The sequence below is a fragment of the Calonectris borealis genome, chromosome 6, assembly GCF_964195595.1.
Source record: "Calonectris borealis chromosome 6, bCalBor7.hap1.2, whole genome shotgun sequence".
Lineage (NCBI taxonomy): Eukaryota > Metazoa > Chordata > Aves > Procellariiformes > Procellariidae > Calonectris > Calonectris borealis.
The window spans coordinates 24122375-24149702 of NC_134317.1; the positions used below are offsets into that span (position 1 = coordinate 24122375).

At 43.3% G+C, this 27328-nt stretch overlaps 1 protein-coding gene across 2 annotated transcripts in view; it reads left to right on the forward strand.

Moving 5' to 3' along the window:
- The window catches only part of MAP3K20 (mitogen-activated protein kinase kinase kinase 20), a 94118-nt gene that overhangs the window by 61731 nt on the left and 5059 nt on the right, over window positions 1-27328 (forward strand). The window contains exons 12-19 of one of the 2 annotated variants that reach the window (XM_075153257.1): window positions 9630-9674; window positions 10615-10645; window positions 10766-10905; window positions 12093-12155; window positions 13160-13252; window positions 24289-24405; window positions 25881-25955; window positions 27007-27157. In XM_075153257.1, coding sequence (XP_075009358.1) covers window positions 9630-9674; window positions 10615-10645; window positions 10766-10905; window positions 12093-12155; window positions 13160-13252; window positions 24289-24405; window positions 25881-25955; window positions 27007-27157 — 715 coding nt within the window. Of the gene's footprint in view, window positions 1-2520; window positions 7599-9629; window positions 9675-10614; window positions 10646-10765; window positions 10906-12092; window positions 12156-13159; window positions 13253-24288; window positions 24406-25880; window positions 25956-27006; window positions 27158-27328 lie in introns of those variants that run through there. The other variant, XM_075153258.1, reaches the window with a different exon arrangement.

Consider the following 27328-nt stretch of genomic DNA (forward strand, 5'->3'; position numbering starts at 1 on the left):
ACCAGAGGCCAGCAGATACTACTGAAGTGGTGTGCAGGAGGAGAAACTCAAACCAAGTGAAAAGAGAACGGGGAAGCTGTCTCTGCCACTTGATTCTCCAGTGTTTTAGGGTTGGTAGAAGCTTCATCCTGCATGGGAGGTAGCTATGAGTGGCAGGCTCCTCCCACTCCAAAGAATAAAGTATAGCTTTACACACATCAGCACGAGAGAAAGATGAGGCCAATCTTTAGAAACACTTCTGTGAAAGTAGTGTTTCTCCCTGCTCTTGTTTTGACCCTGTTTCTGCTGTGTCTGATACAACAGACACGTTTGAGTCTGATCTCTGCATATTCCCTTTGTGCAGATCTCCAAGAGCCTCTTGCACAAGGGAATCTGGAGCCTTTTGGAGGAGTAAAATATATCCACAGCTGTAGTGAAATGGGAGACTTCCTTTGAAAGAAGACCTGACTTTAAGAAGGGAGTGTATGTAGCTAAGCTGAAGCTCATATTTAGAGGAAGAGAGTGAGCAAGACATGAAATCCAGATATTCACGTGTGGTGCCATGCAGGTGGTCATTTAAGGAGGACCATGGCTTGTACAGAGACTGGGGATCCCAGCCATCTGTAAAAGTCTCTTCATGATAGTTATCATATGCAATGCGACACCAAAGCAGGTCCTGTTGCAAAGAGCTCCGAAGTTCTCCAGATAACGAGATGGCAAAATATGGAGGAAGTAAGGTGATTATAACTCGCAAAATGAACCACAGTTATAGCCCATTCACAGCTTACCCACTGCCGGGTATTGCACAAACACTGACCCAGAAGCGTGTTTTAAAGGAAAGCTTTTTTACAGCTTTGTTGATTTTTATAGGGAATTCTTCCCATATGTCAGGGGATGCTTTTCCATGGATCTAAAGTGACTAAAACTCCAATAGCTGATGGAAAACTACCTAGCACTGAAACGTGTGCGCTGGGCATCTCGTTTCTGTGGCTAGATCTTGTTTTTAAAATATTCCTTCTCTTCATCAGTAGGAGCTTTTGGTGTCCTTGATCCGAGTAGCGCTCTGGTGATGGTGTAATTGTTTTTTCCTGTACAGCCAAGTGTACAGAAGCTTAGCTGCAGGTTCTTCCGTCACTTAGCCATAGGACACCTGAAGAGTATTTAGGGCACCCTGTCTCACCAACTTCTTAATTTTATTTTCATTTCTTAAACCATGATCACTAACTTCTGTTAACCACAACGCAAATAGAAAGCCTGTGTAAGTAGGGAAAACTTTTTAACGATAGACAATTTGTCAATATAAGTCAATATAAGTGGTTTTGCCAAGAAATGGGCACTCTCTGAGCAGCCTGGCCATGAAGCCTCCTGTGTTATAGACCAGGACATCACCGTAATCACCCCTGTAACCCATTGTGACCAACTGCTGTTGACTCTTCAGTCACTTTTCTGGTTAGGTTAAGAAAGATGTGAAAAACCGTGAATTTTGGGCAGGTAGTTTTGCAAACGGCTTTGGAAAGAGAGGCCAGTTCAGGTGTTCACACACAGCTCCTTTGCTGTTGCTTTAGTAGGTAATTTAATTTGGGATGAAACTCATGAATTTTTACTCCCTGCGGAGAACAGGCAAGCACGTCACAGAGGTTGCTAGCCCGACCCCTCTGAAGAGGCATTAATCATTAGTTAGCTGGAGAGGGCATGTTTCATTTGTTACTACAAACAGACTGGGTCAGGAAAACGCCGTTATCTGTAGGTGAAGGTTAAATCAGTACAGATTTAATATGATGTACAACCAAATGGCAGGTATCTATTGATATCACTAAAAAAAGAAAAAAAAAAAAAAAAAGAAAAGGCAACCAAGCTGAAGAAGCTGACCAGCCGACCAAACAGCCCCTCTTTCCCTGCCTGCTCCTCCCGGGGACACCTCCCAGAAGCAAGGTGCTGGTGCAGGCTGGAGGCTGGTTCCCGTGTCCTTTGCATTGGCGAGGGGCTCGTTTCTGACTGCGGCCATCGCAGGGTGACCCCTTCCTCTCCTTTTGAGCGTACGCTCAAAACCGGTCTCTGCACAAATAATGCTGCTGCTGTTATTTCTGGTATTTAGAGGGCTGCTACTTCTGCACCAAACTTTGGGAGATGGGTTCTCTGATCTTAACGTGATTTATTCTTCAATCCTGAAAGGTTCAATTAAGCAACTCACTCAGACTTCTGTTGTACCCGCATTGCCTTGGGAGCCAGTGCACCTGGCTGGGAAATGTCACATTCTGTGTTACGCTGTACAAATGAAGGATTGAAGAGTTCTTTTGTTATGAAAGCTCTGCTACCTGTGGTTCTTGCCATGCAACTCAGTGATTTTGCACTTTCATTTAAGAACAATGACCGTGGAATGAAGCTGTCTGGTTTAATGAATTCTTACTTGATCTCCGTGTTTAGATTCACTAATCGTTGTGCTTTCTGTTGATTGCCAACTAATCTGGTGGTGTCTTTTTCCTCAATTTTTAAATTGGTTCTAACTTTCACTTTTGCTCTGTCCTTTCCTCCTTTAAATAGTTTTTCTTACCTCTTGCTGCAAGAATGTCTGAGGAGTCTTACTTTGAATCTAAAACAGAGGAGTCAAACAGTGCAGAGATGTCATGTCAGATCACAGCAACAAGTAACGGGGAGGTAGCTGGCATGAACCAAAGTCTGAAGGCCTTGATGATGACGGGCTTTGGGGATATCTTCTCTCTGAACCAAGCAGGATCTGTCCTGCATTCTGGAATGCAGATAAACATGCAAGCCAAAAAGAATTCTTCTAAAACCACCTCTATGAGAAAAGGAAAGAAAATCAACATGGCTTTGGGTTTCAGTGAATTCGACTGGTCAGATGACGATGATGATGATGATGATGATGATTATTTTGATGACACAGATGATAGCAGCGAATGAAATCAGTTATAGAATTAACCCTGAAATCGGTTTTAGCAAAGCAAAACAATAAAGTTTTAGAACAAGAATCCTGTCAGTTTGGTCTGTTTAAATCCTGTAAAAGAAAAAAAAAAAAGTGAGACGTTTTCCAGGCTGAGCATGTTTGTGTGTAGAAAGACATGTTGTTTTTGTTTAGATTTTGCTGACTTATTTCTGCTTTGATGAAATTTGGAACTAAACTTTCCAAACTAATTGAGATTATTATTATTTTAAGAACCATGATTATATCTATAATTCTTGATGCCTGATTACAGAAACTATGGCTTGATAAACTTAAGATCTGAAAACATTGGGGGAAACTTCAATGCCTTTGATGCCATTAATGTACTTCAAATTTTTCTTTTGTGTTTTTTGTCATTTCCCTTACCCCTTTAATTGTCAACCATATGACTATACTTGTATTTCCAGATTTGCTATTCTCTACAATCCATTCTTTCTTACTGTTGCAGTGAAGGGGTTTGCTGTGTTTCTAATTTAAAGGCTTTTTCAAGGCAGCATTGTGGGAAGTCACAAATATGTTTCTAGGAAGAGAGCAGCTTGGTTGAGGGCAAGTGAGGGGTTAGTTAAATACGCAGTTTAAAAACTGAATAGCAGCAGAATCCAGATAATCCCTATTAGTAGATGATTTGTATAAATGTTTTTTTTCCCTCACGTGTGTGTGCTTGTGTATATAATTCACTCTAGTAAAGCGAACTGCAATCAGACCTCTGCATCTATTATCAGATACTGTGATCTAGAAGCTAATTTTCAGTTATGTTGATGTAAATCGGGAAGCCTCATTAACTTTGATGCACTTATTCTTGTACCTGAGAGTAAAAATCAGTGTTAGTAAATTTTGATTCTGTTGCATCTCCTAAACCGTGTCTGCTACCCTTACGAAAGGACAAAGCCACAATGACATTTCAGCTTGGGCCCTATTACTGTGGCTTATGTGAAATTCTCCATGATGGCAGTAATGTGAGGAATATTTACTAGTCTCTGCATACCTGTTTTTTGCAGCTAAATCACTTTTAAAGTATAGCCACTGCTGTTATGACTTACTGTAAAACTCAGTGTGTAACAATCTGCTGCAATAATTGCCTGCCAGGCACTTATGTTGAGAGCAGCGAGTACGTTTCTCCTGATGACCCCTTTAGTGGTGATGCAGAAGGAGGGAGGGAAACCAGTGCGAACACAAATGCAGGTTAGAAAGGAAGATGTAAAATATTTGCCCGAGGAAGAAGAGCAGCATTTCAAAAGAAAAATGCTACTGTCTAGTTCAGCTGTAGTGGGAATAAGCCATCACAATTCCATTCTCAATTACTGGAGGGGTTTCTTTTATGAAAACTTCTGTTTTTGAGTGGCTTCTTTAATTATAGGCTTGCCTGTTACACAGCTCTAACCTACATATTATGGTGAGTGTTTTTGTAGACAGCTTAGAGAAAAATGGATACATTAGATAACAGCGGGCCTGAAATCATTACATGTTCGCTCAACAAAAGAGAAAGTTCTTTGAAGGAGTTTTTCTAGAGTGACGAGTGGGCACCTCTTCGGGTTGTGAGAGAGAATTGTTTTATCCTTAAGCATCAGCAGTGGTCTGGTAACCTGCAAGGCAGCCAGTGCTGCGCTTCGAGCTAGCCTACTCCACTCAGTTTGCACAGGATTAGACCGTCCAAGATGCTTAATTCCTGTAGGATGTCATGCCACATTCCATCTTCTTCCTAACAGTTGCAAATCATTTGGCTTGAAGTTAACCCTCTTGTACTGGGAAGCTTTTTTCATGATAGAATTGTAATTTAAATGATGTAATAAGTTTACAGAATATCCCAAGGAGAAACCTGCTCCTTTGGCACAGGTAGGGATGGCTTCTTAGGTCCATCAAAGCAACCTGGTTTTAGGGAGAAAAAGGGACATTGAAGGGCAAATAATTAAATGGCAATAAGAGCAAATAAGCTGTTTTCAGTGCAGATTTGCACTATTTTTATAACTCTGCATCTGCTAACACCCACAGCAATGATACTATTTTTGTAACTGCCACTTTGCACCCAGGAAAACTTGATGGATTTGTGTAATCTAATATGTGCACTTTAGATCTTAAGATGTGTGTCATTGTGCATAAATTACTGTACCACATAAGCAGTGTAGGGCTGTACAGCTTTAACTGAAAATGAAATTTGGTTCACTACATATAGTATTCAAAAAAACCAAAAAAAATCTGTCCCTAGCATCGATGTTTTACATTTTTTTAGCATCTGACAATCTTAGAGCACTTCATGCACATTTATATTTGCATGGTTTTTAACTGAATTTGTAAATCCACTCCTTAATCTTTACAGAAGAAAAAGTAGTCCTTAAGTAGTATGACACAGGGTTTCATAGTTGCAAAATCACAAGATTCAAGTCTGTCTTCAAGGTTTTGTGCTTAGCCAGGTGTGTAACTTATTTCAGCAAAATATCATCAGCATTTGGTAGCATGCTCATAGGACTTTCCGCCATGTACTTAGTTCCAGAATTTTTTAATGAAACAAAGATGGATTTTTTTCCCCCTTCCCCTTTCTTTCCCCATACATTATTTGTCAAAGCAAATTAAGCTATATTAAGGAAAAGTTTAAACTCTTGTAAAACTTACCTGTGTGTTCAAAGTAGCAAAGGTGGTCTCTGAATTGTAGAGAAGGTGATAACATACGACAAACTCTTCTGATGCAGTTCCCTTGAGATAGTGTTATACTTAGGATATTGGCTATGCTTATTAAAAAAATAATGGTACTGACTGCATTTTTACTTTCCTGTGATGACTTTTAATACCAGATGTCTCCAGTTTACAAGCCAAAAATCATATGTGAGAATCAAGCTGTGTTGTTTCTGCCTCTGATATGCTTCTCACTTGATAAAGGTTTTGAAAGTGGCTCTGGTGGGCAGGTATGTTGGTTGGAGGAGGTCAGAGTATTTCATCTTCCACACCTGATTTTGCTCTGCAGTGCAACCCAGTCTGTCTTCTACCTGTATCATCACCGGGGAGTACAGATCTCCACAGCAGTCCACAGCCACATAGAGTGTCAGCTTGTGAAAGCATTAACCAAACCCAGAAGGTGTTTCTCTGGCTGCTCTGGGCTGTGAGCAAAGCCACCAAAAGCCTTCCCATGCCTCGTACACCTCTCAGCTCACTGGTCCCCACCAGGCCTTTTGGGATCCCAGTTTCTCTGCCTTCCATAAGCCCTGGAGGTATCTGCAGTAAAATAATATTTGACGGAGGGGAAGGGTAAAAACCAGGCCTGAACTTCTTGTTTTTACCAGGCTGTGTTGTATTGCCAACATTGACTTAGATGGGTAAATGGCCCGAGAGAAGAATGGTGAGGATCGGCTTTTGGCTTGCTCAAAGATCCAGGGTGAGCTGGGACCAAGACAGGATGTCCGACTCCCAACTCCCTTTCTTTTCCTTCAGCAGAGGGGAAAAATGGAAGGGGGAATTAATGGAGGAAAACTTTTGATCTAGTCATTTTTGTGATGATCACACCACTAATTCCTTGGAGTAGCAAGTGTCCTAAGGTACGGTGTGTAGGTGTGCTGCATCCCCAGCTGGTTGTGGGCTGCCTGATGTGGAGCTTGTCCCCTCTAGATGGGAAGGGCTTCCAGGAGGTGAGGTCTGGCGCAGCTCCTTGTCACACAGTCATGCTCTTGACTTGTCATTTGTTTATCGTTCCAGCGGTTTCGTTAGATGTTGATTCCCATTCCTTCTGGGTTTTAAAGTGGTTATTCTGAGTTAAATATTTGATGCAATAATGATTTATATTGCTATTGCAGTAGCAGTAAATCTATAGTGGGCATATAGCTGTTAAGTATTCAGCAGCGTTACGGTGTGTCTTTAGTACTGTAGTTCCTTTTTCTGTAATCAGGCAGCTTTTACAGGCTTTTAATAAGACCTCTAACTTGACAGAGGTTTTAACTACAGTCCAAGGTAGAACATTCAGGTAGAAAAATAAGTTCATTTAGTAATTTTCACAGCCCTTAAAATGCACTGGTAGGAATCTGGAGGAGAGATCTTTCCCTTTTCCCCCAGACTTCGACTTAGTGTACACTGTAAAATCTGCACAGAGATTTCTGATGTGTGAAGATTTAATTTTAAAACTGTAGAACCAACAACTTTCTTTAAACATTTTATATTGTGTGCTAAATATTCATATGCCTTTTAAAGTCAGATATAGTCCACTGCATTTCTTGCTTTTGCACTACTGAAGAAGTTTTGTACTGAATACTAGGAGGCAATGCTACTTACACTTCAAGTGTGAACTGATGAAATTTGAATAGAAAATCTTTTCACGGTGTTAGGAAACTTCATTTTCCCTTCTGAAAAAAACAAAGCTGAGCGCAACGCCTGTGGCAAAACTCTTGTGCTGTAAACTGAATATATCATTTGTGTGGAACATGCGATGTTACACTTCTGTGTGGTAAAACCTTGCAGCGTCAGTTACTCTCTTTATTGCACTTGACATATGATGTCTTGTTTTATTCACACTGTGGATTTGATTTTTCCAGTGTAAAACCAAAGCAAACAAACAAAAAGAAATCATGCAATGTATTCAATTTCCTCAATTGGTGTCATAAACTTTCTTTTGATGTGAACTTTTTCCTTTGCTTCTCTTTGTTCCAAACTTCTATTTTGCAATAAACATTTTGACAGTAAATTTTATGCATCTGTGTCCCTGTGTAAAATGCTGGTGTTTCAAGAGGTTCCTTATTGTCTGCTGGTTTAAGTCACTTCTTGTATTACTCACTGTGTGACATTTCTTCTTTATTCTCCCATCTTTTTTAAAAAAAAAAATTGAAATAATACAGAACATATTCTGCTACTGGTTATATTTAAACATGGGAAAAGCTGAAAAAATCCATTGTGCAACTAAAAGTGCAATATTGGACTTCTGCAGTAAATGATTCAGTTGTACAAATTACTGTACCAGGCTCCTCCCGCAGCACCAGCCCGTTTGACTATAAGTACCTACAAAAGGCATGACCCAGTGCCTTCCTAAGGATGTTTACGATGGCCACTTGCCCTCCCTTGTGCTCAGGCGTTGCCCCAGCACTACTTTTGCCCCACAGCATCCTGCCCAGGCTGCGGGCGGCTGTTAGCGTAGGGAACGCCTGACTGACTGCAGGTAGGTTGAGAAGATTGGCTGGAAGTACGGTGTAGTGGAGAGAAGAAGTCAGGAAGGTCTCTTTTTCTCTGGCAGACACATCTTCCCTTCTGCCACTTCACCTTGATGCCTTTGGCTCTGTCCCCTGTGGGGGAGCAGTGGGCAAAGGGATGGGTTTGAGGGTCCGCTAGGACCTCCTCACAGAGGTGGCTTCAGCTGGTCTCATGGATGGTTTGTGCCCAGCAAGGTTTGGCTGAGACATTGGTGGAGGAGGAGGAAGAGGATCTGAAGAGTCCTCAAAGTGGGATGGGCAGCAAAAAGTCATAGAGGCAGAAATCAGGGGGTGTCCGGCAGTCACAAGTCCTTCAAGGGGAGTTTCACGTGGATGCTGCAAAGGGTGTTTCACAGCGACGGCTGAAAGTTGTGGGCGGATTACACTAGACCCTGGTCTTGTGCCGGGAGAGCCAGGGAAGGGCTCAGGCACAAAACGGGCAACTCTGCCCTGGGGCTCAGTGTTCAGCTGGAGGCAGGCAGGGCTGAGTGCCTGCTGGGGGGGCTGTGGGTGGGGGCTGGAGAGCTGGTGGGTGGCAGGGCTCTCTGGAGGAGGTAACAAAGCCTTGGGCGCTGGTGGGTAACCGAGCAGAGTCTCTCATAAGTCAGTTATGTACATCAAATAAGTTTGCAACTACATCATGGTATTGAGCCTTTGGGAGACACTGACCGTCCAAATACATACATACCATTCAATGTTAACCCTTTAGCCAGGTAAAAATGCCAAGAAGGTGAAGCTTGGGATACCATATGCTTGAATGAGTAAAATGGCAATCAGTATTACAGTGACATCTTCTCCTGTGTCAGTTTTCAAATCATCCCAGAATTTCACTTAACGCAGCCATTCTCCTGTGCATCCTCCGTGGTTTCCTTGTGCTTCAAGAGCTAACACCATCTTGCGTACCACGAAGTGTGCCCCGCGTGGGCTGCAGCGCTGGAGGAGGCTGGGAAGTGCTGCACTCCCCCAGCCTCAGGGCAGCAGTTACGAAGCATTGGCAGAAACCAAAAGAGACTTGTCTGTACAGGAAGACTAGTCACAGCGGCCCGACTCCAAATTCCGCTTTCACTGCTGTCTAGTGAGAGTTTTCCTTCCTTTTGCAGAAAATACCCATCATTCGGGAGAGAGTCATAATCACAGCATTATTTTCATTGCAGAAATGAGGTGGTACTAAAGCCATAGCAAAAGCAAAAGCCTTCCCATAGTGTCAGAGCCGAAAGGAAAGGCAGCTAGAGAGTCCCTCGCCATCGGATGGTTTACTTTTGCTTCCTGAAGTGTTTCTGTCGGAGATCTGCTGATAATTTTATCTACATAAAGTGATGGGATCGATTTAGCACTGCCACCGTGCTGTTGGAACCAGCCCATGGTCAGTGTGAATCCAAGGCTTTAGTATGTCAGTATGAGAGTCGCAGCCTAAAGTCCTGCCCTTTGCAGGGGAAAAGGAACCGAATAAAATCGGCCACCAGAGTAAAATTTGGGTGGAGGGGAGAAAAATGGTCAGATGGTTTTCTTTTCAATTCGTATCTCTCACACAGTTGCTGCCCTCCTTTGATATTTGTGCATGGACCGAAGAAGATGTGGTGAGTATTTTGTGTTAATGTGGCCAGCGTTGCGCTGCTGGAGCTCTAACAAATCATAGTGGGTATGGAGGGAGGGAAAGCCGGATCAGAACATCTCGGTGAGATTTTACTGCTATTTGTTTGATGAAACTTGTGTCCCAGAAGGGCTTTAAAATGACCATGAGTAAATTAAGGACTCGAGCGACCTTCATAAAGCACCCACGTTCTCCAATGTCCAGAAAATAATTTGTGCTGGGAGCTGTCAGCAGCCAGGAGGGCATTCCTGAGCGATCGTTTAAGGAACGTGGAAGTGCCCCAAGACCTGTCTAAGCAAGACCTGTCCTGGACAGGACAAAACAGGTTCGAAGGTTTTATCCCACTGTGTGCCACCAGGATGGCAATTAACTGAAAGAAAGTTCAGGGGTTTTTAAGGGGTGTGGAATCTCTCTTTCATATAAAATAAGTTGGCATTGAGTCCCTTTTACTTTTCTATTCAGTTAAGAGGCTAAACAAGAAACATCAATGATTTATCTCTAGCATAGTGACATGTCATAGTGATTTTAATGTCCCATCTAGCACCCTCCTTGTGTGTTGTGCATCATGAGGTTGTTTAGCTAATGCCTACTGAAAGACTGTCTGGAAAGCCAGTGCAAAAGCCATGCTAGCCCTGGCTCCTTAACTTCAGCCCTTTTAGCATGTGACAGATCGCTAAGCTTCTGCTTTGGTCGTTTCTGTTGTTCTTCATAACGATAAACTGAGGAAGGTGGCTGCAAAACAGAAGGCAGTTTTAAAAAGCTAAATAAAAGTAATCACTTGCATTGGTGAATCTTGAGTCCTTTAACCCAAAGTTAGAAATATTTTTAGATTTTGTTTTAAAAAAGAATGATTACTTGTGAACTCCAAATAACTAATGTAAAATTTTGATAATGTGAACTTCAAGAGTCGTTCCTCTCTTTTGCAGTTTTTCTGGATGCAACAACTTACTAGAAAAGGTAAAAGCTATTCATATGTACCTTCATATTCACATTTATGAATATATATACATTTGCTCGTCTTTTTCTCCTTCCAATAAAGCACCCTATGGATTTCTGAATAACCTCTCTTATCTTAAGGTGATGCTTCTGGTGAAATGAGTGTATATGCTAGCTTGTTTAAGGAACATCATATCACTGGGAAACGATTGCTTCTTCTAGAAGAAGAGGATTTAAAGGACATGGGAATTGTTTCCAGAGGACACATCATCCATTTAAAGGTATTTAACAGCGTATGTTGAATGTTGCAATACGTTATAGTGTGAATCTTAAGAAGGAGTCTATGGGTTTTCGGTAGTATTAACAACAAAAAAAGTTACAAAGCTAAATAAAGAACACATTTGGTGTAAAGAAAACCAGAGTTACAGATTCTTACGGATCTAGAACCCAAAGCAACCTGAGCATTTTATGAGGCATGAAAATGTGCTGTGGTCCTTATACTCCTCTGCAGTTCTTGGTTTTCTGTGGGCTGGACTGTCGGTACTGCTAAAGATTCGCCTAGGAGGGCCATTCTCCTGGCAGAAAGCTTTGGAGATCTTCAGAGAGAGTTCTCCCCGAAGATTTCTCTTTAGCTGAGGGGGGAGCAGATATGAAAACAGTTATTTGAACTGAAATCTCCGAACTTCTCAACTTTCACATCTCATCTATAGCTTAAAAGATACTTTGACAAACAAAAGTCCGTTAGACGACTTTAAAGCTGGTTGACGCCCAGGCTGCTTTGCTCTTAAAGCTTTGTTTCACAGTATTTTAAATATCTAATGTGTGTAATGAGTTGAGAAAATCATGGTCTGGAAAACGTGATCACGACAGCAGTAATAGTATTAATACTGCAGCCACAGGAGAGAGCTCAGTTTCCTGGCAGTCAGCTTTGGAAAAGGATTTCTCTAAAAGCAGCATCTATAATTCTGTTGAGTCTCAATGATTTTATACCGCAATTTACTAGTAAAGAGATACTTGTATTCTAATTACTAGTCCTGCAAATTTAGCTTCATAAGTCACACAGATTTATTCCCCTTTTGCTCATCAGTCATTTTTTCCATGCCACACACCATTACTGATATATTTAATTTACGTTTCCTACAGGGAAAATTATTGAAACTTAATAAAGTCAATAATGCCCAAAATGAAAGATTTCAGCTTCCTGGGTTGATTGAGCGTAAATAAAAACAACCAAAACAACCCCCCAAACATCTCTTTCTCTGATTATGCAGATCTGATTCTGAATGCGAAATGGGACCGATCTACCACGACAGTTTCCAGGGCTGCATTTTAAACTCTTCTCACGTGCCCTAATGTATCCACAATGGAAAACACGGTGCACAGACTTGTGCTGTTTTTCATGCTGGTATTTGCGGTATGAGATACCAAATAACTCTCATCTGATTTTGTTGATTTTTTTTTTTCCTAGACTGCTATTGAGAAGCTAACCCATGACTACCTAAATCTGTTTCATTTTCCACCATTAATTAAGGCAAGTCTCATAGTTTATATAAGAAGTGCTTCTCGTGTCGGTATGAATATTTTACTGTTCTCGTGTCTCAACTTCCCTACCGTTGGCGGGAAGGCGAAGCAGCAGTTCCTGCAGAGGGTCGTGACAAATACGGAGGGTCAACAGCAGCGACGGGTCACATCAGAACAAGTAACAGGATAATAAAAGTTCTTTTCAAGGAGGCTTTAAGATTTTAACGTGGAACCGGTAGTATTAAATGCAAAGACTACTGGTTGCGATTCCTTTGCTGTCATTAATCAGAATTTACTCTTAAGAGCCCTTCCTCTGAACTGGTGCCACCGACTGCTCACCACCGAAGAACGGCAGACCCTGGCCCAGAATGAGCCCATCATTCCTCAGTTTGTTAATGTTATAGGAGAGAAGGATGATTTATAATGCCTGGTCACCCTTGTGTTAACCTCTTGGCCTTCTGATATCAGTAACAAGAGCCATGCAAAAGGGAGAGAGGGTTTGGGAACCTCGGAGTTGCCAGAGCAGATATTTGCCTGATTTAATTCGGTGAGCTAATCAAGCAATTCTAGACCCCAAAGCCTGAAGTAGCTTTTTTAGTCATAATTTATTGTACAGCTATAGAGTGAAATCCACTTAAAGTGAATTTACATACAGCGAAACTCTGTTCCCTGAAGGGGAAAATGAAAGTCAGGGCTTCGCTGCCGTGCTGTGCCGGCTGCAATTCCAACGGCAGTGGCTGCCACGACGCTCGCAGCGGCACCGTGCCGCGCCGGAGCGGCTCGGCCAGGAGCAGAAATCGCGCAGCGTCTCCCAGGTGCCATCCACTGAAAACCCCTGCAGAAGCCCTGGCCCCTCTTGGAGCGGCGTGATGGGGGCAGGGTGATGGCTCCGTCGTGCTGCCTGCCAGGCTTGTAGCATCTGAAAGGCAAATCCTTTCTGCCACCAAAGGCCTTGCTCCTGTCTCCCAGGGGGTTGTGGTAGATGTGAAGTCTCACCTTGCCTTTTTTTGGCAGGATTCTGCAGGTGGAGCTGAAGAAAACATAGAGAAAGTAGTGAATCTTGAACTCGTTTTTGGTTATCACTTGAAGCCAGGAAATGGTCCAAAGGTAAGCTGGGAGCGCTAGATCGCTTGGCTTGGTTAACAGTCACTACCCAGGGGGTCCAGCATCTTCTGGACACAAAAAGATAATTTGCTGTGAGAATCCTCTTGTTTTACAAAGTGCTGACCAAATGTCAGGGTGGCAAGGGGGGCTGCATCGGTGATGGGGAACCGCACCCCAGAGCAGGCGAGGAAGAAGAGTGGCACAGAAAGCTTTGACTGAAAGCTTTTGCTTCCTCGTGAACCATTTTTTCAACATTGTAATGTTGTAATTTGGGCTTGTGCTTTGTTCCTTTTATCCCAATGGGTGTGAAATAACAATCTACTTGCGCAAAAAACCACATTCACAGTTGAGCAGTGCCGTACGCCTGATGTTAGTGGACAGACTATTACTTTTGTCTCAGCAGAAAGGTGATGTCTTCTTATGCAACCAAGAGGAGTTTGGAAAATACGTGGTATGCATGGCTGCTGGCTGGGGAGGGCGGGACTGGTCCTCCTGGTGGCTGCGCTCACTCATGGTACTGGGGAAGGAGGGAGGAGTAGGTGCAGCACATTGCAGATGGCAAAACTACTGTGCAGCGGCTGGCAAAAGGCAATTACCAGCATGCCACATCCTAATCAAACCTCAGCTCCAAGCCGAGCTGGTTCAAGGATCTCTCGTTATGCCCTGTGTAACGAGAGCGTTGACGACTCCAGATGTTCCAGCAAAGCATTTCTACCACGTCGTCTTTTCTCGAGAGTGAGGTTTGTCCCATGCTTTTTGTTTTCTTTATCCAGCGTGCCATGGACTCTGAGTTCAAGGGTTTTCGAATTAATCATCTATGTGGAAATGGTGTGCAAAGCATTTCTGAGTTAGAGTCAGGGGTTGTGACAGCAGGATTTGTTTCCTTTTGTATTTGACAAATCTGCATTGTGTGTCCACCCTAAACTTGTGGGTGGCTGACTTTTATCTTGTGTTATCTGGCTGCTTTGCTTTCAGGGCATATTGTTTGCAGAAGTCTCTTGATTTCTGTACTTGGTGGTGCTTGCAGAGAAAGCATTTAGGTTTGTACTTAGTAGGAACTTGGACTCGTACTGAAATCATTTCATCAATTTGAAAAAGCTTTTTGCTTTTTGTCTGGAGATTTCCTTTTTTTGTTTGTTTCTTTTATCCTAAGCACTTTTTTCCTACAAAAATCTTCTTTATCACTATGTGAATTACTTAGACTGTCTCAGTGTTCTTGAATGCATGTAGCTTATGATGCTGTACAGCTGCTTTTTTGTAGGTGTGCATCTTTCTCTCCCATGTGCAACTCTACAAGGAACTGAAAGTCCATGAAATAGCTCGTATCTCCCTTCCATTTCCTATATGGGTTGTGAGCCGTAGTGCAGGGAGGTGGGCCACCTCCCCCAGGAAGGAGCAAGAGCAGGAGTGAATAGACCTCAGAGTGTTGGAGAGAAATTCAGGTTGCACTAACACCTACTAAATTTGAGGACAATTAGGTATTTTGGCCGTGACGGCAAAATTTGCGAATGAGACAGTGTGCCAGTCTATGGGACAGAAGCTGAATTATTATGAGAGGACGGGGCTAGTTCAACGGGCCTGTGTAGTGCTGGCATAACCTTTGCAGGTTTCTGACATGCCAGCTGAGAACCCTTTTTTTTTTTTGGGCCTGCCTTCCCCGTGACCTCCTAATTGGTCCTCCCTGCTCTGTGCGCTGTCGGGCCCCTTCCTAAGGAAGCCGTTCCCTCCGCAGCCGTGGGTGCGTGCCAGGCATGCCTGCCCTGGCGTCCGCCCCGCCGCAGCGCCCGTGTCCCTCATGCCGTTCCAGGAAATGCGCAATTTGTCACCTGAGTTTGTCTGGGCTGGAAACCTCTGTCCGAGTTCCGCTTGTTAACTCATACCTGCCTTTAAAGATGTCGCCAGTTTTGAAAAGAGGACTGGAAGGAGTAGATCGGCTGAGCTGTCGGGCAGGATGCTAGGGCCAACGTGAGCAAGGTAATTTGCATTAAACATAACGCTAACAGAGACTGGTGTGGTACATACAATATAGAAAATTTGGCTAGCTTGCTGCTCTGAAAATCCCTGGATACAATCTTCTAGCTCCCCTAGAGGCTGCTTTAAGCCAACTACTGCTGCCGTCCAGATTTGTTCCAAAACGAACTGGAGGTACTGCGTAAACCAGGATTGAAGGGTTTAAACTTCTTTTACTGTCCCATTTTTGTAAAAGAGTGGTGCCTGTTCCTGTAAAACTGGGTCAGCAGAAGCACTTGGGATCGTACCTTCCACCATCTTTATAGCTAAAAAGCTGGCCTACATCAGTTTAAAAATAAATTTCTCAAAGGAGCTTTACCCTAATCAGTCCCTATAACCGGCTGCCTAGCTAAGAAGCATTTCTCCTGTTTTAGCCATGAGGAAAAAGAGGCAATAAGCTCAAATCTGGGTTAGGAGTTGAGCACGCGTGTTCCCCAGGTGATGTGTAGGCTGCTGGACCTGTGTACGTCGAGGGAGGTTATTAGGCTCGGCTGGGAGCTGGTGCCGCGCAGCAGGGAGGGCCCTGTACAGAGGAACAGGTCACGCTGGCAGGTTTTACCTCAGGCTGGCTCCGCGCTGGTCTCCTGGGCTGAGTTCCCGGTAGTTATTGCAGTGCATCTGCTGGTGTAGTCGCACCTGGAAGCAAGCCCGTCCGTGCGCTCGGAGGGACAGGACGGTCACGTGGGACAAAAGCACGCTCCTGATCCGAACTAAAGCTCAGGAGTGGGCACGGCCTCGGCACGCAGCGTGACATACTGCAATGCCACAGGGCATAAAAGTGCTGGATGAGCTGGTCCAGGACCCAGAAACCATTTGAGGGGTGCAGGTTAATTCAGATGCGTTTGGCTGGTCAGAGCACCACACCATCTCGGGTGTGAGGATGGTTCCTCGGGGCAGAGGTGTCCTTTCCCTGGCACTGCACCGAGCCCCGTCGGCACAGCCAGTGCACCTTCTCCGTAGGCAGAAAGAAACTTAAGGGCCTTAGGAATGGCAGCGCCGTTTAGCAAGGATCCGGATGAATATACTTCCGGATGGCATTTGAATGTTCAGCCTTGTCTGTACACTGAATGAACCATTGACTTCCTAGTACACAACTTTACCAGCCTCAGATTTGTTATCTAATTTAAACTGCATCTTCTAGTGGGATTATGTCGGTTTCCACCAGCTGACAGATGCAGTCGTTTCATTACCGTTTCCTTCCCTTTTTAGCTGCATCTTTGGAGGTGATGAAAGCTCAGTTGACCTTTGTGCTCTCCGAATGCATCAGGAGTGAGCGCTGCAAAGCTAACCGGCTTTTTAGAGGTTTCTTTTCCAACTCTTGTAGTTCGAGTTATGTGGTTACTTCCATTCACTTCCTTTTAATGACCTTTCTGTACACAATTCCCAGTGAGCTGAAAGGTGACAGATTTAGACATTTTATATGAATTTTTTCCACAAATTAAAAAAAAGGGGGGGGACACACCAATTAACTCCAAAATACCAAAGAGAGTAAAAAAACAAACCCTGGCAATTGTGGCTTGAGCTGATTCGCAGAACTGCAGAGGGAATTTTCACTGACTTTCTCATCCTAGGTGGCTCATTAAAATTTCCCAATCAGGGAAAGGTGTCTGAGCTGTGTCGGCTCCGCTCTGATGAATCACCCAACCCCTTAAGAAGGATGGTTCACAGTCTTTTTGTCTCCTGTTGATGCATTCTTTAGTTTTGGTCCTCAAAAGGGCAGATTCCACCATGCCTTTGAATGTTTTCATTTTTTACCGAGTGTGGCACAATCTGACCTATATCCAAGCACAAAGCCTTGAAGCTGGCTCACCGTTTTGCCTTATTTTTCCCCTGTTACCTCTCCCTCCATTTGACAAGGTAAGGAGCAGAGCCTCTTCAAAACCATCTGCTAACTGTGTGAGCTATTTTCTAGCCTTGAATATCCAAACTGGGATGTATTTTAATGCTATTATTTAAATGTGCAGTGCAAAAGTGAGTATAATATTAAGGCTACTTTAGAGAGACATTGTGACCAACTCTTCATGTAGAGAAGCCTGGGCTGGCAAAATGCAGGCAGTACCAGACAAAACAGTACTGAAATAGTGGTTGTACCTGGAATGCAGTTTCACAAGTGCTTGAGACCGTTTCTGTTGCTTCTTCCTCTCCACCCTCCCACTACATCAACACTCATAAAACCTTTCTTTACTTTCTTAAAAATAATTCCTAGTTCAGACAGACGTGGTGTAACATCACCAGTTTAATTTGCCATGTAAGGTACTCCTCACGTTACGAATGTGGCAAAAAAATAAAGCAAGGACCGACGTCTACAAATTCCAGTTTTTTAGTTTTTCAGTTGTACATATTCCCCATGCTCTGTAGGTATTTTAACCCACTTTGGTAAGTAAAGCTGGCAGAGGAATTGGTTTTATCCGACTCTTTCTTTGCAAGATACTTGCAAGTACGTTTACTTTCTAACGTGGGCTTAAAACCTTATCTCAAAACCTCATCTTCTAAAGCCTCTCTCTTTAATTAAATCTCAAAGCATAATGCTTTCACTACTGAAGGTTAATGCAGAATCAGAGTAGCTGTGTTTGTGTGCTATTTTCATAGATTTGCTCCAATTCTAATAAGTAGTCAGTAAACGGGTAAATACTTTGTGAAGGAACAAAAAATCACCTAAGCTGAAAAATAAAACCACAGTCACATTTAAATATAGCCGGCACCATTAAGAACTGGTTGATGTAGTCCACCGAGGAGATGGATCAGTGGTGGTGTGTTAGAACTTTAGTGCAGGTGATCTGAGCTCCTTGTATTTTCTTTCAAAGAGGCTTTTCTGGACCACGTATTTTTTTTACACGAGGTGGAGCTGGTATAACTCCATCAGCTCCACTGGGATTGCTCCAGCTGTAGCATCCATGTGTAACTGAGGTCAAACTCAAGCCAACACCTTTTAAAATCCTTGTGTAGGCAGCGCTGAGCCAGGGATTCCCATCAGAGATCATTCCATAATCCTGAAGTGGCATAAAGACTTTTCAGCTAGGTAATTTGCTCACTTGACTTTCTAGACTTTTTAATCTCAAGCTTTATTTTTATACCTTGGCCGCTTTGAATTAACTTGCTGCCTTCCACACGTTGTCTCTCACGCATACCGCCTCAGTCACGGATACGTCTGCAGAAGCACAGACAGGTTCCCGGTGGTCTGTAGGCTCGGCACGTCCTCTCCAGACAAAAGCCTGGAAGAGGAGCCTCTGTCCCCGGCATGCACAGGACATGTCCAGCGGCCCTGCCATGCCTTTCCCAAGCTCCTGTGCACCCTTGTCCCCACGGCCGACATCCCGGGGGGTGTGAGCTGTAGCCTCCGTGTGTGAGCTGTAGCCTCCGCGTGCTGCCGCACCGTCGGTGGGGACGTGGTGCCGGCACAGCTCCAGCGCGTTGTTCCCACGGGCGGTCCGTGGGAAGTGCTGCTGGAGGACAGGGCTGGCTCAGGTGGCACGGGAGGGCACCCGCACAGCCCTCAGGGCAGGGACTCGTGTTTTTCATGCTTCCACCTTTACAATCCCGCTGTCGCAAGCAGGCTGCTCGTGTGGATGACGATGCCTGTGACCACAGCAATCCCCGTTTGCTTCCGATCACATGGCAAGGGCAGCTTTTGGTAAACGCTACGGCACGGCTCAGGACCGCCGTTATTGCACAGCTCCCGTCTCGGCTGCTGCAACGCGCTCTCGCGCTCTTCTCGGGGCACCAGCCCCCAGCACGTAGCGGCGCCCGGTATTTACCATTATGTTCCCCTCTGTGGCGGCACAGAGCTTCACACGCTGGATGTTAAAGAAAGGCGCTGTCAGGGGACAGATATTTTTGGTACCGCCGGGTGGTCTGCGTAGGTGTTAAAAAGGCCTCGTGCTTCTCCAGGCGAAGCTCCAGCCAGTCAGTGCCTGTTGCCTCGCGGAGGAGTAAGGGCTCCGGCTTTCGGAGGAGGCACCCAGGCAACTGATAACATAAATATATCTTTCGCTTGCTTTGTTTCTGTGCGTTTTAAGACCATCTCTCTCGGAAGGCCCCCCCTCCGCCCCTGGTTTTTTCTGCCTGCACAGCTGAAACAAAACCGGCGGTGGAGCCACCTTCTCTCGCTGGAGCCTGGCTGGCAACAGCCTGCCCTGACCTGAGACACCAGCCATTGTTAAGGGTATAACACATTTACATATTTTGCAATAAAACATCAGTTATTTGCATTACTGTGTCAAGTTTTATTTGATTCTTTCACCTAAAAATGACTCATTTTCCTTTCTTGTATTTTAAAAACCAACTACTCTAAGCTTGTTTGAGAATAATCAAAAATTGCCCATTTAGCTAGAAGTCATTTTCTTTTCAAAAGGCAAATGTTATTTAATCTTTCAGCTGTTCATTGTGCCATCATAAATACTTTCTTTTCAGCACAGTTGTGGGGACTGAAATGAGCCCACTAATTGCCTCCCATTTCGACTGACATGTGGTGGTTTAGTGGAAAGAGAACACAGCGGGGAGAAGGAAATAGGAGGCTGAGAAAATGAGAGCTAATTATTTTCACTGCCTCATGTCAGGCTCTGTGTCAGCCTTGTTTTTACAAACTGGAAGGTTTAGCACTAAATAAAACAAACTGGCGTCATGTTTTTATATACTGGCAGTGTCATGGAAGCAGCTGCACATCTCAAAGACAATATAATGCCTGCATTCGCATGGACACCATCTGACAGCCACTGTGAGCCACTGCTAATGAGGATATCACAGTGGTGCCAAGTGAAAGGTGCTGAATTATGTATGATTCTTCATCAGTGCAGCAATAGTCCTGTACATCATTATGAGACATTGTTTTGCTGAAGAGATTAAAACATTCTTAGTTCCAGACCCTGCAACCTATACACGCTACAAGAGGTTATTAATGGAATTTTTAGGGAGAGTTTCTTGTGGATTTCTTTTTGGTTAAAAATATCTCATGGGACAAAGCCGTGGTGGGTCATGACACTATATATATAAAGAAGAGAAGCAAATTAACCATAATTGTGTTATCTTCCTTTAAATCCAGAATAATAAAATATAGTGTAGCAGGGTGATACATAATGATAAATAACCCAAGTGCTGTCACTAGATGTTCAACTCTAATGCCTTTAAAACAGCAGGTTTCAGCAGCTGAGATAGATAATAGCTAAGAATGTAAAGGAGCTTCTGGGGACCTAAATCATCAACATGCTACTACTTTTAGTACCAGCATGACCAATATTTTTTTCATATTTGTTTCATCTTGCGTTACATCTTACTTTTCTTCTAATATCCAGTTGCCTGCTACAATGCCGTTTCCATTTTTTCTTCAATCTTAAAAAAAAAAGTTTATTGCAACCACTGATTTTAAAACGAATCCTGGATTTGGGCCTCCTTGAAAAATGAGGTGTCTCCCCAGCAAGAGTTTTAAGCTGTTGTTGCAGGAGACGTGTTTGTTGTTTAAAGCCTGTGCCTGATCTTTTTCATTTCCCTTTCGGTTTTTGTTGCAGACGTTAGCGCATATGGGGTTAAAGGAGTATTGTCACCACAGTAAGCTAGAGACTTAATTTTTAAAGCGTTCTTATTTTCTGTTTCGAAGCTGAGAAGTGGCTCAAAATACATGTGTGATTTGCTTTTCTTTTCTACAATAATTTGCAGAGGCTGCTGATTTATTGGCTTTGTCAAAGTGTTATTTGGAAGTATTTTTCACACAAAGTTTTGCTGGTTGTGCCTCTCAGTTCTGAAACTAGATTTTTTTTTTACAACAAAAAGCTGAAATTCGTTATTTAAATCAAAATCGAGCAGGTAAATATTGGGAGGTATTTTAATGTTTGAATTACAAGATACCCAGGGAAATCTCTCTGAAGGACTTGTGTAAGTATATTTATCAACCAGACATTTTGAACAAGGCATTTCCAAATTATTTTTCCACATACGTCTGGCACTAAATGTAGTCTCGATCCAAGAAATATTACGGCTCCAATTCATCAAAGAATTGAAATACGTATACTTGGTTATTCTAGCCAAATTTTTGCTCAAGTGGCTGAGCATCTCTCTCCTATTCATTGCTATGTAAGAACCTAGAACCCGATTGGAAAACAGGGAAATATGTTCCTTTCTGCAGCACAAGAATCTCGCATTATTTACTTTGTAGTTGAACAAAATGATTACCAAGTTTGTAAGGCAAGTAGCCACCTACTTATCTTAGATATTTCCGAAGTGCCTTGATTGAAAAGTCACCTACCTGCTGTCTTTTCTCCTTCCTTTTCCTTCCTTCTCTCTTTCTTTCGTTTTTTTCTATCTTTTCTCTTTTTCTCCCAGCCTCTGCTTCTCTTCTCTCTTCTCTTTATTTTCCTGTCTTTCTCCCTTTCTTTTTCTCTCTTTCCCCTTTCCACTAATGATTTTACAATAACATAAAATGAAAACCTTTCCAAATAAAACGAGACACATATTTTTGATTGACCAGAGAGGGTAATCTGCCCTTTTGGTATCTGCGTGGTGTGGCTGGAGAGGACTCCAAGGAGGACCGAAGGTTTGGGGGCTGGATTTGAAAAACAAGAGAGTGTATTTGTTTCTCTGGAGCTGCAGTTCGGAGCCGGGGAAGGCGGTGTTTGTGCAGGGCTCGTGCATCTACAGCTGCGCGGGGCAGCCTGATTTGTTACTGCACGGAGAGGGCTCCTGCATGTGCAGCGGATCCGGCGAGGGGCCGGGCGCCAGCAGGTGCCCACCGCCTGCTAGACCCTGGATTTATACAGCTTGTCAGCCTTTTCTTTAGACATGGTCGTTTGATTTATATTTTTTTATTAAAACGAGCTCATGTTTGTCAGATCTGGTCTGTAGGGAGATGTGAGTGAACAGCACAAAGTCCTGCGTTGTGAAGGCACAGGAGCCCTGGCACAAGGTGCAGCTCTTGGGTGTTTGGCACTGGTCTCACAGCAGGAGATGTGCTGAATTAACTGGAGGATAGTATTTTATGTCAATGTTTTGTTCTTTCCTTGGCTCAGGTGTTTTTGTAAAACTTATAATCATCAAGCATCTTGTCTCTAACCTTGGGTTCGATCTGCAATAGGGAATCCAGGTAGCATGAATTTAGGAAGTCCTGCAAAAAAGCCTGGCAACAAGGATGGTGTGGGCAGGGAGAGGAGCACAGTTTGAGATGGAAGGAGGAGCCAAAGACAACTCGCTTCGCTGTTGCTGTTCAGTTACATAGCACGTACAGTCCTCAGCCGGTGTCAGGGTTGGTGTGTTGCGCTGTACCTATGTGGGAAGAGACAGGCATAACCCTGCGTTAGTTCACAACCCAAAAAAGCAGGACAGAAAAAGGACGTCCAAAGAGATACAGTCCATGATTAGGAAAGGGCAACTTCGGCCCCTTCTCAGGTTGCGCAGGAAACCGGTGGAGAACTGGAAACTGAACTTGGTGCCTCCGCTTCTCGGTCCAGTGCCCTGACCGCTGGACCGCAGTTCCCATTGCTCAGACTCGTGCCAGGGCGATGCAAAAACCAACTCACATGTCCACTCTGCTCGTAAAATGTCGAAGCTTTCAATGGGGACAGATGGACACACAGGGCCAAATGCTTTCGTAAGCGTAATTTCTTGTTGCGGTTCGGAAATGATTATACTCCAGTTTTCTTTTATCTTGGAATTGCCAATTCAATGCCTGATTGAAAGCTTTGAGACTTCTGAGGGCTGAGCTCCTTCGTTACATTTATAAGAGATGCACGTGCAAACACTAGCAGATAATCGCATGTGCGAACGGATACTTTTTAGGCTGCTGTACGTTTGTGTGTGCAAATAACTGCTTACGCAAGCCCTTGGCCCTAAGCGGCCATCTGTGTCCCCATTGAAAGTTTTTGCATTTTCTGAGCGGAGTTGAGGAGAAGACTGCCTCCTGCAAACGCTGAGACCGCACCTGCCCGGCCGGCGGCGTGCGGCAGGCACAGACCCTCCTGAACCCCTGGCCTGTCTGGAGGAGCTCCTGTCTCTGTGAAGGCCAGGCAGATCCCCTCCTGCCTGCACGAGATGGAGACACTGCTTCACTGCAGCCCTGTTGTCCTGCAGGGCACCGATTTTTGGAGGAGCTCGGTGCACCGGGCAGTATCTAATCCCCAAAGCACCTGCCGGGCACACCACCGAATGTTGGCTGGTTTGCACCATGAACAGGCAATCTCTGGTCCCCAGTGAGAGCCTCCATGGCCACAGGCACAAATCCCGGTCCCAGCACAAATCAGCCCGCACGGGATGTCCTGCAGGATGCTGCCAGAGCCGTCAGCTTCTGCAGGCTCACACCTGTGCAAAGTGTTGGATGTTGGCCCCATGTTCAGCTCCTGGGATTATTTAAGGATACCTTTCATTGCTTTGGTTTATTAGACTCACTATGATTATTTTCTAAGCTGAGCTTTCTTATAATTAATAGCGCAATTGAAGCTGAGCGGAAGTTGAGGATGCTCAGCGCCTCGCTGGGCTCTCAGTATCTGAAATAATTGAGCTGTAATAACCAGCTCATCCTCTTGCCCATTATTGTCGTAACGGTGTTTCGCAGACCCTCTGGACATTTGTTCCCGAGTTCACCGGGAAGATGTCCTTGGGGCTGGCTGCCAGCACTGGCTGTGACCCCGAGTGACGGCTCCCGCCGCTGCCCCGTGCCTCCACCGCCACGCGGGCGTGCAGAGCTCCCGCGCCGCCCGCTCCAACGGGCTGTCCAAAGAGGTGGGTGCAGCCACCGTCCTCCTGGGGCCCTTCAGGGGATCCACACCTCTGAAGACATCCAGACCTGTCAACACGGCGACTGTCTCTCAGGGTGAGCTCAGAGGAGAGCGAACAAGAGAACCCGAGGGCTTTCCATTATCAACAATTTTACTGGAAAATGTGCATGTCCTAAAATATGTATACGTTCCTTATCTTTCTCGTTGGGTTATTTTTTTTCCCTATATATTGAGGATGAGGTTTGGGGTTGTTTTGGCTTTCAGCTTTGTTTCATTTTGTTTTTTTTTTATTTGTATTCTAACAATCCAGCATTCTTTTTTTATTATTCATAGGATTGTAAATGGAAAATGTACATGGAGATGGACGGGGATGAAATTGCAATAACCTACATAAAAGATGTGACATTCAACACTAACCTACCTGATGTAGAGATTTTAAAGATGACAAAGGTATTTACAGCCTTAAAGCTTTCACGAATTCACAGATCTCAAACAAAGACATTAAAATACCACAGCAGTCGACTTTTGTGCTTGCGGAAGCTCAATCTCTTGACAGCTTTTAAATAAAATGCACATTTTAAACAGGTTTGTATCATAATAGGAGTTAGGTATTTTGGTTCTCTTTTAAGCTGACAATAATGTTAACAATAGAAAAATAAGAGAAGGAACTAATTTATATTTTCTTGTTTTAATTCCATGTTATATCCTCTGAATTTATTACCCCTTTTAAAGAAAAGAATGTTCAAAAAATTACTTTCCTTTTCAAGAGAAGAAAGTGATTTAAATGTTCCAGTTGAAACTTCATGTGATTTGTCTGGCTTTTTTTTTTTTTGTTCTCTCTTTCTTTTTTTTTTGACATGGTTTTAGAACTTTTACATGGTTCTAAAACTCCCTCTTTCACGCAATGATGGGTTGCAAAGACTGAAACCCATCAACAGACAGTACAGCACTGAACATCTGCAATTCAGTGTCACTGGGCATTTTACCTTATTTCAGAACCTGCCTGTAAATATTTGCCAGCCAGCATTCAGACTGCTTTTACCGTAAGCAACAGAAGCTTTGTTAATGCAGAGGGCATTCTGTTTGCTGTTATTTTAATTGTTTGTTTTTATTAATATGCTCCACTTGATAATAGCTACCAAAATAAATTTCTAAATGAAAAAATATAAAGCTTGATTACCAATTAGAATGGTGCTCTAATGTGCACTGATAAAAAACCCCAAGGTCCTGAATGCTTTTAACTGTGAATTTTTTGGGCAAAATTTTGGGGGAACCTTTGGTTATTTTTTCTAAAGGAAAAACTGAAAATTTATAGTTAGTGATTTCTGGAACAACACTTGTGATTTTATTATTATTATTATTATTGTTGTTGTTGTTGTTGTTATTATTATTATTATTATTATTTTGTTGCAAAATAGTTTTCTGTTTACTTTTCATCTTGGACATTTTAATTTTTTTCCTTAAAAAAAAAGGCTTAAAGTTAAATAAACTAATAATTAGATACAATTACATTAACTTTTCACATACTTCAACATTTTTGTATCTGTCAAGGAGTATCTCCAAGAATCTCTAGATATTTGTTCTTGCTGGCTTCTGTAAGTCTAGAAGAAAAAAACCTGTACATGCACAAAAATGAAAAAGGTTTATGCCCCCATGAAAACATTTCATATTGTCTTACCTACTGTCTGTTATTTATAGAAATCTCTTCTCAGTTTCCTTTTGTAAACAAGTAAGTAAATCATTCCAAAATATATTGCTTTGACTCATAAGATTTTAAGAAAATTATTGATGTTAACAATATGTGGAGACATATTGTTATGGAAACATATGAAAAAAGGCAAATGTTGAAAATACCTTTGGGGTGTTTCAGAAACAAGTCAGGAGATGAAGAGCACCTTATAAAACTCCCACCATGTTTTTTTCAGCCACCATTTGTAATGGAGAAATGGATTGTGGGCATAGAAGAACACCAGTCTGTAGAATATGTTGTTACATATGAGGTAAGTTCTAAGAAACAAATAAAAAAATTGTTTATCCAAGATAAAACCTACATGGGAGGTGTGGAAATAGCATCCTCTGGCTTTGTTATGTCCTATAATCAAGTCTCAGCAGCCTGTAATTAATGGTAAAATCTGAAGTTCGGCGCAAAAGCTGAATGAGGTTTACAGAGACGATGTCCTCAGACTGCTGCCTGGGACGCTCTTTTTCTCAAGAATGAAAACTCCTTTTGCTTGAAGTGTAATGGTCAGTGTTGTTTGCATTACTTGAAGAGACTGGTTTTTACCTTCTCAATGAAGTGCTAATTAGGAGAACAGAGGAGCAACAGGAGAAGAAAGAAAATCAGAAGTCAAGAGTAAAATAAGATAAAATAAAACCCGGAAGACAATTTAATGTGATGGAAATTAGCTTTTGTAAAAAGAGTTTGCAGTTACTTACAAAAGTGTTTTTATAAAGACCAATGCTGTGCGTCACAAGGAGGCTAATAATTGAGATTCCAGCTCTGTCCTGAGCAAGGATTCAAGCAGCAATGGAGAGACAGGGAAATCCTGGACCTTGCTTGCCTGTCTCAGAAGTGAAGAACAGTGGTTTTCTTTCAGCCTGAAGTTTCTCACAGGAGTCATAGGCCCTTAACAGCAATTGAAGGGCTTGATAATCCAGGAAAGTTTTGTGGAGGGTCCCCCTGCAAAAACCTGCTTAGTCCTACCTCTTTTAGCAGAAAGCACTGCCACTCACATTGATATAACCAGTAAAATATATTTTTGTATTTGTAGAGGAAGGCCTTCAGATCTTTCCTCCACATGGTACATGAGTTGAAACAGTTACTCACTACCACATTTTTAGCATAATCACAAAATACCAGCCAAAATTATCTAGAGTCTAAAAATACTTGAGAACTGGCTAAGTGGTTTTGCAAAACAGACTCTATATTGAAAACGCTGCTGCCGCCCAGGCACTAGTGGAAGTTCCCTCGTAGAAGAGCTTAGTGGGTTGTGTGCTGTTATGTCCTCATGTGCGTTATGTCCTCATGTGTGTCGTGTTCTTCCTGAGCAGAGTGATGTTAGAGCTCCCAAAACCACCAGGCACATCCAAGCTATCTGCTGGAGCAAGGTGAAAGCGCAGGACGAGGTCGAGACAGTACAGCTCATAATACAGACCTCGCTCCCCAACTCGGAGGGGAATTCACGGAGCAGATCCAACTCAAGTAAGTCAGTACATACGAACTTTATTGCTGACATGGGCAAGGCGTATACGGGGAGAACAGCAAAAAGTCAATGCCATTATTCTGTTCCAACAACGGCGCACATCGTGCAGCGTCAGCTGGCATTGTGGTCCCTGTGATGTCTTTCTAGATGTATGTAGGAGCACCCTGGCA